General features: G+C 33.9%; 1 protein-coding gene across 1 annotated transcript in view; it reads right to left on the bottom strand.

Annotated features, from left to right (window-relative positions):
* LOC116173544 (discoidin domain-containing receptor 2-like) overlaps nucleotides 1-14488 on the bottom strand; it is a 91055-nt gene that overhangs the window by 34144 nt on the left and 42423 nt on the right. The window contains exons 2-3 of the mRNA XM_031491065.1: nucleotides 5213-5346; nucleotides 1306-1411 (exon numbers count right to left, since the gene is read on the bottom strand). Of these exons, the coding sequence (XP_031346925.1) occupies nucleotides 1306-1411; nucleotides 5213-5285 (179 nt within the window). The 5' untranslated portion in view covers nucleotides 5286-5346. The remainder of the gene's footprint in view (nucleotides 1-1305; nucleotides 1412-5212; nucleotides 5347-14488) is intronic.

Genomic DNA, 14488 nt, shown 5'->3' with positions numbered 1-14488 from the left:
CCAAAATGACATTAAAATATCAAAAAAATTACTGTGTTTATTGGAGGACGAATTGTGACTTTAATCAGGAAGCATTAAGAAAGCAAACTAACTTAATACTGATTATGACAGCTTTGATTTCCAAACGCATACCTATGCCTTATTGGTTTTATTGTGGTTTATTGGTGTTAAAGAAGATTCAGAATAGTACCCAATGTACACTGCCCAAAAACTTGCCCTGTATCTTTCGAAAAAGTGGCCCATTCCGCGATATCTTTTTAATTTAGATGCTTAAGGCAAGAAATTAAAAATGATGCAGTTTGTGACGAAATGTCAATCCGAACACAAGAAGAAGGTGTGCACTAACTCCTTGAGTATACTTTGCATTCAAATTTACGTTAACTACGTGTATGTCAAGAATAAATTTACATTGAAATTCAACGTCGGGCGCCTGTTAAACTCAGAGAAACTTCTAATTCAATTAACCGCAAAGACGCGTTGAGATTTCCCTCTGTACGGGTTTAAAAAGGGAAAATCGCCACCATCAAGAAGGTCGTTTGTAATTTTTCCGACTTCCCGCGATTTAAATCGATTTTTTCAATAGACTATAGCATGTCGTGTGACTCAGTGGATTTACGTAGAAGGTAATATAACGCAATTAATCGGATAAAAAGCCTTCCAATAGCACGTAATTCTAACCATTCTGTGGGGAAGTTCACCCCTTTTACCCTATTAAATGAATGCTACTTTAGAATTAAGAAGTCGAGCGATTGTATTAGTTTACCAACTTTATCGCGAATTATGTGGGGGTATTCTCTGTGTCATAAATTACGGTATTTATCTCGTATACAGTGCGGTCGTAACGTCTCAAATAAAATATTCAGAAGCCGACCACACCTGAGCCTCGAGACCGGTGGAAATATAGAGTACGCTTCCATAGCCACCTGCAAGAGCAATAAAACTCGGTGTAACCGCAACCGGTAGTACAAACTAGGCAATGTACATAGAGCCGCTTTATTGATCCGCGCCAAGACTCGAGGGAAGGGTTTTAAATTCTCATAAACCTGACAGCAACCGCCGTGGAGAAGATTGAGTGGCTCAACGGACCTGGAGGGTGCTTTCAAATTTTCATATTCCGTCTGTTTGCGTCTAACGCCTTACGCCATATGTCAATGTCAGAATTGGAACGTTCTCTTTAGGTCGCTTGGCCAATTCTATGAATTTCTTTCGGGATCGTTCAATTTAGGGACATGAATGATTGCCGAACCGCATTCATGACCGCGGAAGTTTCGACTTATTTACTTGCATATGAATGTAGAAACTTACCGACCGTGCTGGGGGCCCACGTTGCCACTGTCAAAGGATGAGCTGGCGGTTATGTCCTCGTCCTTAATTGCCCCATTTTCCATACCCAAAGGTGCAATGCATTGTGCTTAAAGAAGAGAATTATTACAGTTAAAAGACTCTTTCGCGTTGGGAATACAAATGTAATGAAATACTTAAAATGTCCCAATTTCTTTATAATTAAGAATAAACTTTATTCGTCGTTCAAAATTACAAAGTACCAGAAATGAATTCAATTTTACGTCTGTGGTTGCATGTTTCGTTCACATTGCGCAAAAACTTAAATACATGCGGTAAATCGGATTTTGAATAGTCAGTGAAAAGTGTACATTTTCAAGGAAAGAACTTCAGGTGTACTCGCGATAGAAAATTACACGTAATAGGAGCGAAACTTCGCGTAAACTTGTATTTCAAAGGGTTTTGCAAAGTAATGTATTTACAATTTCTATATATAATTGAGTAACATAATTTCATACAAGAGTGTTCGACAAGTTGGAAATACATCCAACGAAACATATGTTATAAAAAAAGTAAATTAACTACAAAAAATGGACAAACGATTTGAGGTGTGTAACACCTAAAAGAAAAACTGAAAGAACAATTGCAAAAAACAATGCTATGTAAATGTCACGGAAAAAGAGAGAGAGAGAATAATAGTAATGGAATTATAAGATGGGAAACGCACTGCAAAACTGAAAGAAAATAATAATATAAGAAAACACAAATGGAGGAAACATTAAGGGTAGGATAGTTCATAGCGGATGAACTAACAGATTGAAAAGGGATCGCAGTGCCCAAAACAGTACAGGAAAACAAAACCAAGCTCGACTATTACATAAGAAAACCAATAAAGAAAGGGATGTAAAGTAAACTTACTGTTAACAGTGTATAGGACCAAAAAGGGACTACAAAGGAGTGGGGTATATGATTAAGGCATGAATAAAATAAGAAACTGGGAATCAACTTCGGAAAGCAACTTCAAATTTGCACTTTCATAGGGAAGGGCGCAACGACTATACAGGTTGTATCAAATTTCCTGTTAACTATAGAGATCTCGCTTATTAGCATGGATAGGGCTTTACTCGAAAGTTTTCCCTAATCTCCCAGACTTTAGTAATAGTTCAAGTCAAATTAGAGAAGAATGAAAGAAGAAAGGGTAACATACAAACAAAGTATTATTGCAAAAAAATGAAAATAGAGACAAGGACTGCGGATATGTGTAAAAGAGTCCATAATTAAAGCAAAAAACACGAAACTTCAGTAAACAAAAATAAAAGAATAATATGGAACCCCGTTGTATCTTTTAATAACTGAACACCCGGACTAAAAACATTAACTATAATTGACGCAATGGTACTAAAATTTATAGAAATTTACTTTGTGTTAACAACAATTGCCTAGTTGAAATTAATAATTGCATATCTTCCAATAACAACTCGCAATAATTCCTCTTTTACAATTTCAAATAACGGTTTTTGTGCGAAATTTCAAAAACCGTTATTGAAATGGCATATTTAACAATTTCAAATCGGCAGTCTTATTCATTATATCACGATTTAGGAATAACGTGTTGAAAATTTTAATGTTCAAAAATTATCGATTTGATATTATTAAATAATCTTTAATATCACCTTCACGCTTTGTAATAATTTTCAATTTCAAGTTGAAATAAAAAATTCAATTCTCTATTTCAAACTCGTAACTTTGGAACGCACAATTTAATTTTTAATATCAACTCTGTGATATTTTTACTTATATGTCATGACATATAAAAAATTGTGGCGCCATCTATCGAGTGATGTCAAAAGTGAGGAGCGAACCTCAACCCAACTAATCACGTTTGATGTAATTACCGCGAAAATCTACTTTCAAGTGCTTATTTTATTACCCATATCGTTCATAAATACATTGTGCGAATAATATTGTCAAAAAAAATGTACAATTACGCGAAATGGAGATTTTAAATTCTGTTCCGATTATTAAACTTACTGTCGCTAGAGGGCAGGTCAATTTGCTATATGTGATTTAAAAATATCGCCTTGATATTTTTAATTCATTTACCAATATGTGCGACTTGATATTTTTAATTCTATTGCACAAATTACTAATTTCTACTTGGAATTTTTAAATACTTTGCGAAGTTCGCTATTTGAAATTTATAATTGTAATTCTTCAATTATGGTGTTAAGTTTGTTAATTCAAACGTATTTCATGATATCGACTTTGTATTTTAAAACAATTTTTTATTTCAAAACTATTATTATTTAGAGTTGAAATATTAATAAATTTCATTGATTCCTTTGGTTGGATGTTCAATCCACAACATAACGATAATTTTCAATTTCTTGTTTCAAGTAATATCCATCCCTATTAATTTATTCCTCCACAATGAAGAATTCATTGCTGAATGTTTACAAACTGTTTTTGATATCAAAAATTTTTATCTCATATTTAAAAATAAAAGCTATTTTCAACCATAGAATAATTTTCTATTTCATTTCTTAATTTTCAATAACGAAAATATGTTTTTAAAACTCATCAACCGATTCTTCAGTAACAGAAGTTTTTTTTAATTTTGCATTCTGAACATTTTAAAACGTACCTGAAATGTTCATTAAAATCAATTAATAGGTATGCAGTTTCAAATAAAACGTTAGACGGGATTGAAATTTTTGCGACAATGGAAGAGGTAGTTTCCATATTGACAATTGTAATTAACACAAAGGTTGTTATAGTTAAAAAAATTTTAATATCCTATTGAAATATACAATTCACGAATTATATTTCTAAGTTTCATACCGTGTACAATGCAAAGTATTTAAAAATTTCAAGTAGAAATTAGTAATTTGTGCAACAGAATTAAAAATATCAAGTCGCACATATTGGTAAATGAATTAAAAATATCAAGGCGATATTTTTAAATCACATATAGCAAATTGACCTGCCCTCTAGCGACAGTAAGTTTAATAATCGGAACAGAATTTAAAATCTCCATTTCGCGTAATTGTACATTTTTTTTGACAATATTATTCGCACAATGTATTTATGAACGATATGGGTAATAAAATAAGCACTTGAAAGTAGATTTTCGCGGTAATTACATCAAACGTGATTAGTTGGGTTGAGGTTCGCTCCTCACTTTTGACATCACTCGATAGATGGCGCCACAATTTTTTATATGTCATGACATATAAGTAAATCGAATTACCAATATCACAGAGTTGATATTAAAAATTAAATTGTGCGTTCCAAAGTTACGAGTTTGAAATAGAGAATTGAATTTTTTATTTCAACTTGAAATTGAAAATTATTACAAAGCGTGAAGGTGATATTAAAGATTATTTAATAATATCAAATCGATAATTTTTGAACATTAAAATTTTCAACACGTTATTTCTAAATCGTGATATATGAATAAGACTGCCGATTTGAAATGGTTAAATATGCCATTTCAATAACGGTTTTTGAAATTTCGCACAAAAACCGTTATTTGAAATTGTAAAAGAGGAAATTATTGCGAGTTGTTATAGGAAGATATGCAATTATTAATTTCAACTAGGCAATTGTTGTTAACACAAAGTAAATTTCTATAAATTTTAGTACCATTGCGTCAATTATAGTTAATTTTTTTAGTCCGGGTGTTTAGTTATTAAAAGATACAACGGCGTTCCATAGAATAACAGGAGGTTACAATCTATGGTTAATTTAATCAAGATCCGAAAAATGGGAAACCATCGTGAAACTGATAGCAATGTTTTAAAGTACCGATATTATATATATAGCATTTAAAAAATCATTGAACACAGACATCTCTTATACGTAATCTAACAAAAAGAACGATGTAAATTTAATTAAAGGAATTACTTTAGCGATCTATGCTAATACTTACAGGGATCAATAGCATTTGCGTTGATTATGGAAAACAGAAGCACCGCAACGGCCACCATCCATATCCTCCTCATTGTGGACGATCATTTGTCGGCTTCAAGTTTTATGGCTACATCTTTGTTCACGTCGTTATATCTGAAACAAAAACGAAAAATAGAGAATAGAACAGAATTCAAATACAAAGTAATTTGATTTTGCATCCATTTCCCTAATCTTATTGGAATTGCTAGCTTATACTATTGACATGTAACCCTCCTCATTTTACCAACTCGCTGGTTAATATTAATGAGGGAAAGGAAGCCGTATTAGATCCGAAAGAGTAAGAAGAGGGATTATTAGTGATTAGCGGCAGACATTCGAACCGCAAACCGTAACTTTATATTGGGCGCGGGGAAAAAAAGGGGAACGGGGGTAGGAACGAAAGCGACAAGAAATTAATTCGTTTCTCAACCGAAGGTGATTCTTCGCCCTTTTAGATGCATTCATTCTCTAGGCGCTCTAGCTAGGCGCCCTATTCACACTCTCGCGTTTGGAATAACTTTCGGATCAAATAAATTGCATTCATTATAATCGATTCGGAAAGTCTTTGTTGGCGAAGACTTCGTAATTTTCCATAAATTTGTCTCGAATTTTTAAATTCATGTGATCAATTCTGATTTTTTGTTGCACTTCCAATTATTTATGACGAATTTAACTCGCGAATTTGTATTTTGCAATGGTTTTTAGGTTGAATTCCAACTGTTTTTTTTACCACAGCCACTAAAAGTTCTTCGCAACCAATTTCTATTTACTAATTTCCAAATTAGCAACTTTATAGTGCAGGAAATTAATTATTTATTAAAATTTCATCTCTAATTTCATATGTACTACACTTGTATTTGCATTTATTAAAATGGCGAACGTAATAGGTGCTCCAGGTCCTATTGTTCATCTATAGCGTAGGATTGCTCTAATTCGGGTTTCAGCTGCATTTAACATTTATAATAATAATAATAATAATAATAATAATAATAATTCTTCTCAGAAACAACCCACTCGTATACAACCGAAACGCAAAAACCTTAACAGCACCACAGGCTCACAAAATACTGCAATATCTCCACCAAAAACCCAAGCAACCTCACAAACACGACCTCAGGAACAAAGAAACACCATAAATACAATTAAAAAATACAAAACTCCTTCTTCACAGAAACACACCACGTTATCACAACCCACTCGTATTCAACCCAAACGCAAAGCTAAAGAAACACTTACACAATAAACTCCATTTAATAAAATTACAGGAATTATTATAATGATTTTTTTTTTGTTTTGTTTTCCTCTTTCCTGATAGCGTTGGCTATTGTGCCCATCAATAGGTATGTTGGTAAGTACGAATTACATTATCCCTAGATGTCCAATGTACGTGTGTGATTTTTATTTTTTTTATTTTTTTATTTTTTTATTTTTTTTTTTTTTAAGGACCCTACATAACTTCACCAGACACAGACACAGACACTAATCGTTACTTGATTTTAATCCGTGCGATTAGTTAACCAGGCTAGACCTGAGTTCTCACAAGAAACACCGACCATAATATTTATTAGTATTTTAGTGCGGTTCTTGCGAAAGCACTAAAATAAACGTCAAAAGATTTACAATAAGCCAAATACGTTTTAAACTAAGGTTTTACAAATTGATAGAATTCCTCCATATTATAAAAACAATTTGACACCAATAATTCTTTTAAATTTTGTTTATAGTTTTAGGGCTGTCACTATTTTAATGACGTGACAGTCCTGTCAACAAGAAGTCTGATCGAAAAAGTACAAATTGATTTGCCCAAATTAATAAGAAAAAGTGTTTTCCCGATAAATTTTGGTGTAGTCGATTTTTGGTAAAAAAGGAAGGTTATACACTACCTTTTTTTGAGCCCCGAAAAAAAATTCTAAGATCGACCCGAAAAAAAAATTTTCTTATAGAATGTGGCCTGTAGAATCCATAATTTCAAACAGTTCCAATATTGGGCTACTAGTTCAAAAGTTACAGCCCTTTGAATTTTTTTTCGAAATTGGTTTCTAGTCTATAACTTTTGATTGAGAAGTCTGATCGAAAAAGTACGAATTGATTTGGATTCTACGCACCCAAATTAATAAGAAAAAGTGTTTTCCCGAGAAATTTTGGTGTAGTCGATTTTTGGTAAAAAAGGAAGGTTATACACTGTCTTTTTTTGTGACGAATCGCCATATCTCCTTCCCTGGAAGCTCCGCAGACACAGAATTGGCTCACATAAGAAAAGAAATCGGCTGCCACCCCTTACATAGTGGCTCTACCGCTGGCTGAACAGAAAACCACTTAAAAAAAGAAACAGGTTTAAAAACCCGATAAACCCGTATAACGGACAAACAGAATTCAGTGTTCAGACAAAATGTTCACCCTGTGTATTGTAATTAGGTGCTTTTAATTGGCCTCAATGCAGACACGTCAGCATAAAATTAATGGAAAAGCCATTGAAGATAGTATTTTACAACCAACCCTTTACATCGGTGTGGCCGCTCGCATTTCTTATTGTTTCTGAAGTTTTCATTCTTAATTCCTTATACCGGCTTTGGAACCTTGGTGAGTTTTCCCCACAGACGCTACCATGAACGTAAGAAATAATGCTGAGGACCACGTGCGTTAACTGGGGGAAAGATAAAATACTAAAACTTTTTTGTGTTCCCAAAATTAATGAAAATATGTGGAGGTCAAAATATACTACAGAAACCCTGTACAGTGCCGTTAGGGGATTTAAACGCGTTTAAAATTTTGTTAACATTCCAACTGGTAACCGTATATTTATTGACCAAGGGTTTACGTAATTGGCTAAAAAACCCTTAAACCAAAATTGTTACCATAATCAAATACAAATATTGACCGATATAACAATAAGAACGTCAATTATAACACATCAAACTTTACCTATCTCATAGGAACAAAATGGATGCCAATCGTAGATAATGTTCGTATTAAGTCATAATCGAACTGTAGGCTCAGTTGGAAGGTGCACGCGCACAAATTTGGAAAAGTGAGCACAAATACAAATCAATGTCTATGTACATTATTGGGGTGGTTTCCCTGTATCACAAGTTTTTTTGTCAGGAAATTTGAAATATCACAGGGCCATTCGCACCCTTCGATCGTGAATAATTATCACTGTTCATAGTTTGGCTCAAGTATTGATCAAATTGATTTAGAATGGACCAAGGACTATTATATTTGTAAATCTTTTTTCAATTTAAATTATATATTCACAACCCCTATTTGTCAATTAAGCACTTACTTAGGACCGTCAGAATTTGAAATCTACCCGTTTTGCAATCACTTTCAACTTAGTGTGATTGGTGAAAATTGACATATGCACTAACACAATGAATGTCTAAACGCACAATGAAAGCCCTGAGCCACAAATCATTGCACATGGTCATACATTAGTCACAGTTTGTTTAAAATCCACTATCGATACACTCTGATTCTTTGTTGTTCTTGTTCGTCAGCAAGTATAAGGGGTGGTTGTTTAACGGATGTCTTTCATTAGTCTTAGTAATCTCGATGACGTGTATTACCAAGTTAACAAGGATAATCACACGTGTTCACTACTCACTGCATTATTATGAGTGTAGGTTCAACATCATTTCCTTATCAGGTATCAACAAATGAATAATCGATATTTCGTTTTAACGTCTTCCTTTACGTGCGTAAGTAAATTGGAATTTTAATGCACCTAAGAGGCCGAAAATAACCATAATCCTTACGATTGTAATGCGTGAAAATTGAGTAAGATTATGTGACGGGAAGCCTAAATATTGACCTTAGGTACAAGAGGGCATCGTGACGGCCTATCCTTTCTCGTTTCGAACCATACACGCAGCAAATATTGAACGATTCGATTCCGTTCCTATAGGTGCACGCGTGTTTACATAAAAATTCCGTAAAATTACACACTGAACTGTGTATGTCAACAGCGCTAGAATTTGTAAACTTAAGATAATTTGAGAGTGTATTGAATAAACAATGATAGCTTACCGAAAAAAAAAAGGGAAAGGTCAATAACACTAAGTAGAGCGGCAGCACATTTCGGTGATTGACATAAGGCAGAAACGGTAAACTTAAACGTGTGACCTTTTTTAAAAGGGATTTACATTATCAATAAATGGTCTTTAAACACTACTCAAGTGGGGTGTTACTTTAACATGAACATTGATCGAATTTTAGAGTTTTAATTCAATGCATTTATTTGTGGCGCCAACCAATATGTGAAAAATCACTTTATTCGTCTAAAAATACGTTCTAATTTTATCGATCATGCTAACCTACACATAAATTGCTTTTTTGCTAAGAGATTATAATACCTACACTTCTAAAGTGGGGGTGCAACATTTCTAAAACCAAACTTGGATGCCCACAAGCAGTATTTTAATTATGAAATGGCACCCGCAATATCCAAAAGAACATTATGTGTGTGTACAACGTTAATTGAAAGTCATCTCCATAAGATAATCAGTCATAACTCATAAGCTTTTCATATATTTAGTGGGTAGGTTGCAGACTAAGAGATTAATGTGCAAAAGTGAGGGATTTTGGATAAGGTCAAATAAAGCCATAGCTATGGCCGCTATGATTTTTCTTTACTAGAGGCATCTTTGGTTAAAATTGCAAAGAAATATCTCCATGAATAAGAAATTTGGCATTGCGCAGTCAACCTATCCGCACAATATGATTCTTACTATATGCGATATGTTTGCCTTCACGAGGAGTATCTGTGATTAAAATTTAAACAAAATAGAGAACGGCAAACATAAATTTGCGGCCGAGCAACAAAATCGGCGGAACATCTAGCAAAAAACTGACTGGAAAACGTTCCGTGCAGTAATGATGACGACATTCGCTGCGAAACACGGAAATGAGAAGCATAACACAAACAAGTCAAAATTTAGTAACTACAAACTAGAGATATGGAAAATAATAAACAAAAAATAAAAAATAACAATTAAATATGGCTTAGAGAGCTTTGTGAATATCAGAGAAAACTTCCTACCACTAAATTTCCGTATACCTACATATAAATAAATGCCAAAAGCGTGTCCAAATATTGCGTGCCAAGAACTCTGTTTCCTGGTTTTACTGCAAAAACAAACTGAGGTGCCATCGCAATTTTTGCTTTAATTGAGTGACTTTGCCTTTTTAGAAATTGAAAGATAGTAACACTAATTGCGACCGTTTTAATTAAGGCCGCATTCTAGTTGCATTCAGTATTTATTCATTATTTTTCCTACGGGTAAATATGAAGAGTCATCAACAATCTTCACTATAAGCAGCAAAATACGAAATGACTAGGACCAACACAATTACGAAATTTGGGTCAAGTCCCAAAAGAATATAAACCGGTGAGGTCCATCTAACAAGATGTTTGTTCGCAGTAGCGAATCACGGCAAAAGAAAGATTAATCTAATTTATCCCCAAGTTGAAGGTCTTTCAAATAAGAGATATAATTTAATAGCGCCCTTCAATCTCTTCGTGAAATTCCTTTGTATCCGCCGTTTTTGTACGGAATCACGTTCGAAAATCATCTACAATTATATTTCGTACGGTTGCAATAAAATACCTGTTGCGAAAATACAATAAACAATTGGCAACGGCTGTTCTGCCACCGATAACTAGCCGATCGTTTACCTGCCCCGTCGATAGAAATCAACAATGAGACTATAAATCGAAACGGCTTTAAATGGTAAGAGATGACAATTTACAACGTCTACCTCAACATGACTACCGTATATATTACCCTCAATCAAAAAACCTTCCGATTTTCTTTTAATGGGAACGGGGTTTTTATTTGAATGTAGAGAAAGCCTACGCGTCTTTATGGCGCGTGGTGACATTACGCAAATTGGAACTAATTCCCGCATGATACGGAATGGAGAATGACCCTTTTTTATGGTCTTCTAAGTATCTCGTTGTAGGCGTTGATTACAAAATACAACTGACACTTGTTAATTGATTTGTTCTACTTCATAAAACAATTCCATTGTGGCGCGAGGATGAAGCGCGCGGTTTTACGTTTGAACTTTAAGACCCTCTCTATTATTTAGACGTTAGTTCATTTTGTATTCCGCTTTTTTGCGTAACGTGTGGGTTATTTATATTTTCAGAATTGACATTTTTTCAGCAGACGGAAAACAGTCTTTGTACATGAAGCCTGGTGGCTTTGAAGATTGGCATTTCTCGAGTAATGAATTTTTAGTATAATGTATACCCATACTTCTGAAAGCAACTTAGCATCAGAAATGCAATGAAAAGAGTGCAAAACCGCAAATATGTGAATGACAGAAAAGGAAAGCAGTGGGGAATTTTAAAGCTAAGGCAGAAAGCAGTCTGTATTCCTAATCCTCCCATAGTTACAGGAAGACTTGCTTGGATCCACTGATCTTTTCCAACTTAACATTACTTATATCGATATCCTTGAGGGATTCAGGAGGAAGCCAGTATGGAGAAGTTCTTAGGGTGTACTTTAGTTTTGGAATTCCAAGAGCGTTTTTGAATAGGAAAAATGCGGGATGGGGTCCAGTAGTTTCAGTCTCTCTCCCAGCAGGTTTAGCCTGTTTTTCTTATATAAAAGTATTTTTGGGATTCTTTCAGAAGGAATAGCAGTACCAAGAAGTTCTAAATTACCAATTCCAGTGATAACAAATTCTCCTGAAATGGAATCGAATTTTGTTATCTTCAGTTCCAATCCAATCCAAACAAAACGCGTGTTGCCTTCTATCCTGTGTAAATTTCGATCTCTCTATTTCCCCTGCTTTAGTATTTGGTTGTTCAAACTTTTTACATGAGTATATTCGGGAATGAACCATACAATATGCACCTATAAGCTAATCTTATATTGGACCTTAAGTGGATTAATTCGCATTCGAACTATATCCTTTGATCCGTTAATTCAATCCAATTTTTTTCCTTTTAAACGAATATTAATTGAAGAATATCTTCTAATTTTGAGCTTTGCTTGTATTGAAAATGTGGCGTACTTTAATGCAAGTATCTCCTGCTTATTTCTATAACGTAGAATTATAGAAAGTAGTGATATCTCTATTAGTAGAAATTCTTGTTAATAACATTAAGTTTGTACACACATACAACTCTTTACGGTCTTCGCAATTAACTGTTTATAGATTTGCCGTATCACAGCGCCGACATGTTCCGATATATGAGTACGTAATTAAAATACCATTACCCGATGCTAATGCACCACACAAATTTCTTCCTTCGAGCAAGTTGCAAATTATCACAGCTATGCGAGGTCCGTTTAATGGCCATTTAATATTTACTGAAGCGAAATAAACCCATTTTGGCTTCTATTAAAGGTAAGTCATTTGAAATAATGGCTTTATTACACAAGGAGATACACGAGAGGTATAAAAATGCTTGTGCGCCTTTGTTCCATCTGACTGGAAAAAAATGGGAGGAAAGTAAATATTAGAAATTTTCAGTTGGTGTGCCTTTCGCCTTATCCTCTTTCACGAAAATGTAGGACAAACTGCACGCGATGTAAAAGTTAGCGTAATATCTTTCGATCTGTACCTAGTTCATAGAGATATTTCTTTATAACCAGCGATTAAATAATAACCGAATCTTATTATGATGTTACACAACTAAAGGGCATAGACATAGGAGTATTCACCAATATATTATACGCTAAAAAATAAGGGTAGTTTGTAATTATATAAAGCCAACGGTTTTTGTACAAAGGGACACGATATAAATATTTGTGCGTCAGCTATTTTAACATTTTAGTTTTTAGTCGATTTTTGGTAAAAAAAAGGAAGGTTATACACTGCCTTTTTTTGAGCCCCGAAAAAAAATTGTCTCAGATCGACCCGGAAACAGTTCCAAGATTGGGCTACTAGTTCAAAAGTTACAGCCCTTTGAATTTTCTTTCGAAATTGGTTTCTAGTCTATAACTTTTGATTGAGAAGTCTGATCGAAAAAGTACGAATTGTTTTGGATTCTACGCACCAAAATTAATAAGAAAAAGTGTTTTCCCGAGAAATTTTGGTGTAGTCGATTTTTGGTAAAAAAGGAAGGTTATACACTGCCTTTTTTTGAGCCCCGAAAAAAAAATTGTCTCAGATCGACCCGGAAACAACTTTTCTTATGGAATGTGGCCTGTAGAATCCATAATTTCAAACAGTTCCAAGGGCTACGAATTGATTTGGATTCTACGCACCCAAATTAATAAGAAAAAGTGTTTTCCCGAGAAATTTTGGTGCAGTCGATTTTTGGTAAAAAAGGAAGGTTATACACTGCCTTTTTTTGAGCCCCGAAAAAAAAATTGTCTCAGATCGACCCGGAAAAAAAATTTTCTTATAGAATGTGGCCTGTAGAATCCATAATTTCAAACAGTTCCAAGATTGGTCTACTAGTTCAAAAGTTACAGCCCTTTGAATTTTCTTTCGAAATTGGTTTGGTTTCTAGTCTATAACTTTTGATTGAGAAGTCTGATCGAAAAAGTACGAATTGATTTGGATTCTACGCACCCAAATTAATAAGAAAAAGTGTTTTCCCGAGAAATTTTGGTGTAAGTATTAGTTGCCTGTGATTTAAAAGATCCCTCTAGAAACAAACGCTGTTATAAAACAAAACATAATCACATTTTTAAGAACAAAGATGACCTCATGATTTTGCCATATAAGAACTTATTGTGCATTAAAATAACCATTCGAAATCACTATCCTTATTTGACTTAGGTAAGTAATATCCATTTTTATCCGTTCTCAGCCTTTATATCTTACTCAGCTCTCAACTAACTGTTTTTGTTTTAAAATCATTACAAATTTTCAATGATTCGGGCATAGACGATCCGCTTTTTAATTTAAAAGTTAAAATTTGAATATAAAGTGACAACATCGTCAATTACTTGTTTGGATTTTAGAAGAGGGTTAATTAATAAAAAATCCGAATTTTGTATATTTTGGGAATGTATGTTCAGCTTTAGAAATTGAGCGTCGCCATTTAGAATTTAGATAAATTTCCATTTCTTACATTTTGAAATTTGGCACACTAGGTATATACATTCGCAATTGACAATAGGTCCAAAGTTGCAATGTTCGGGATTTTGTGAACTGAAGGGCCCCCTGATGTTTAAAGTACAGGGTGTGAAAGAGGTCATGGTAGTTACTAATTTAAATTTCTATAGATTACAAGCACTCCTTTAACAATGGCCCTAGCTGATACTCCTATAACTAGAAAATATTGCTGCAT

This window comes from Photinus pyralis, unplaced genomic scaffold, assembly GCF_008802855.1.
Source record: "Photinus pyralis isolate 1611_PpyrPB1 unplaced genomic scaffold, Ppyr1.3 Ppyr1.4_LG6, whole genome shotgun sequence".
In the NCBI taxonomy this organism is placed as follows: domain Eukaryota; kingdom Metazoa; phylum Arthropoda; class Insecta; order Coleoptera; family Lampyridae; genus Photinus; species Photinus pyralis.
Note: the sequence above shows the minus strand (reverse complement) of the source record. Positions and strands in the feature narration are given on the sequence as shown.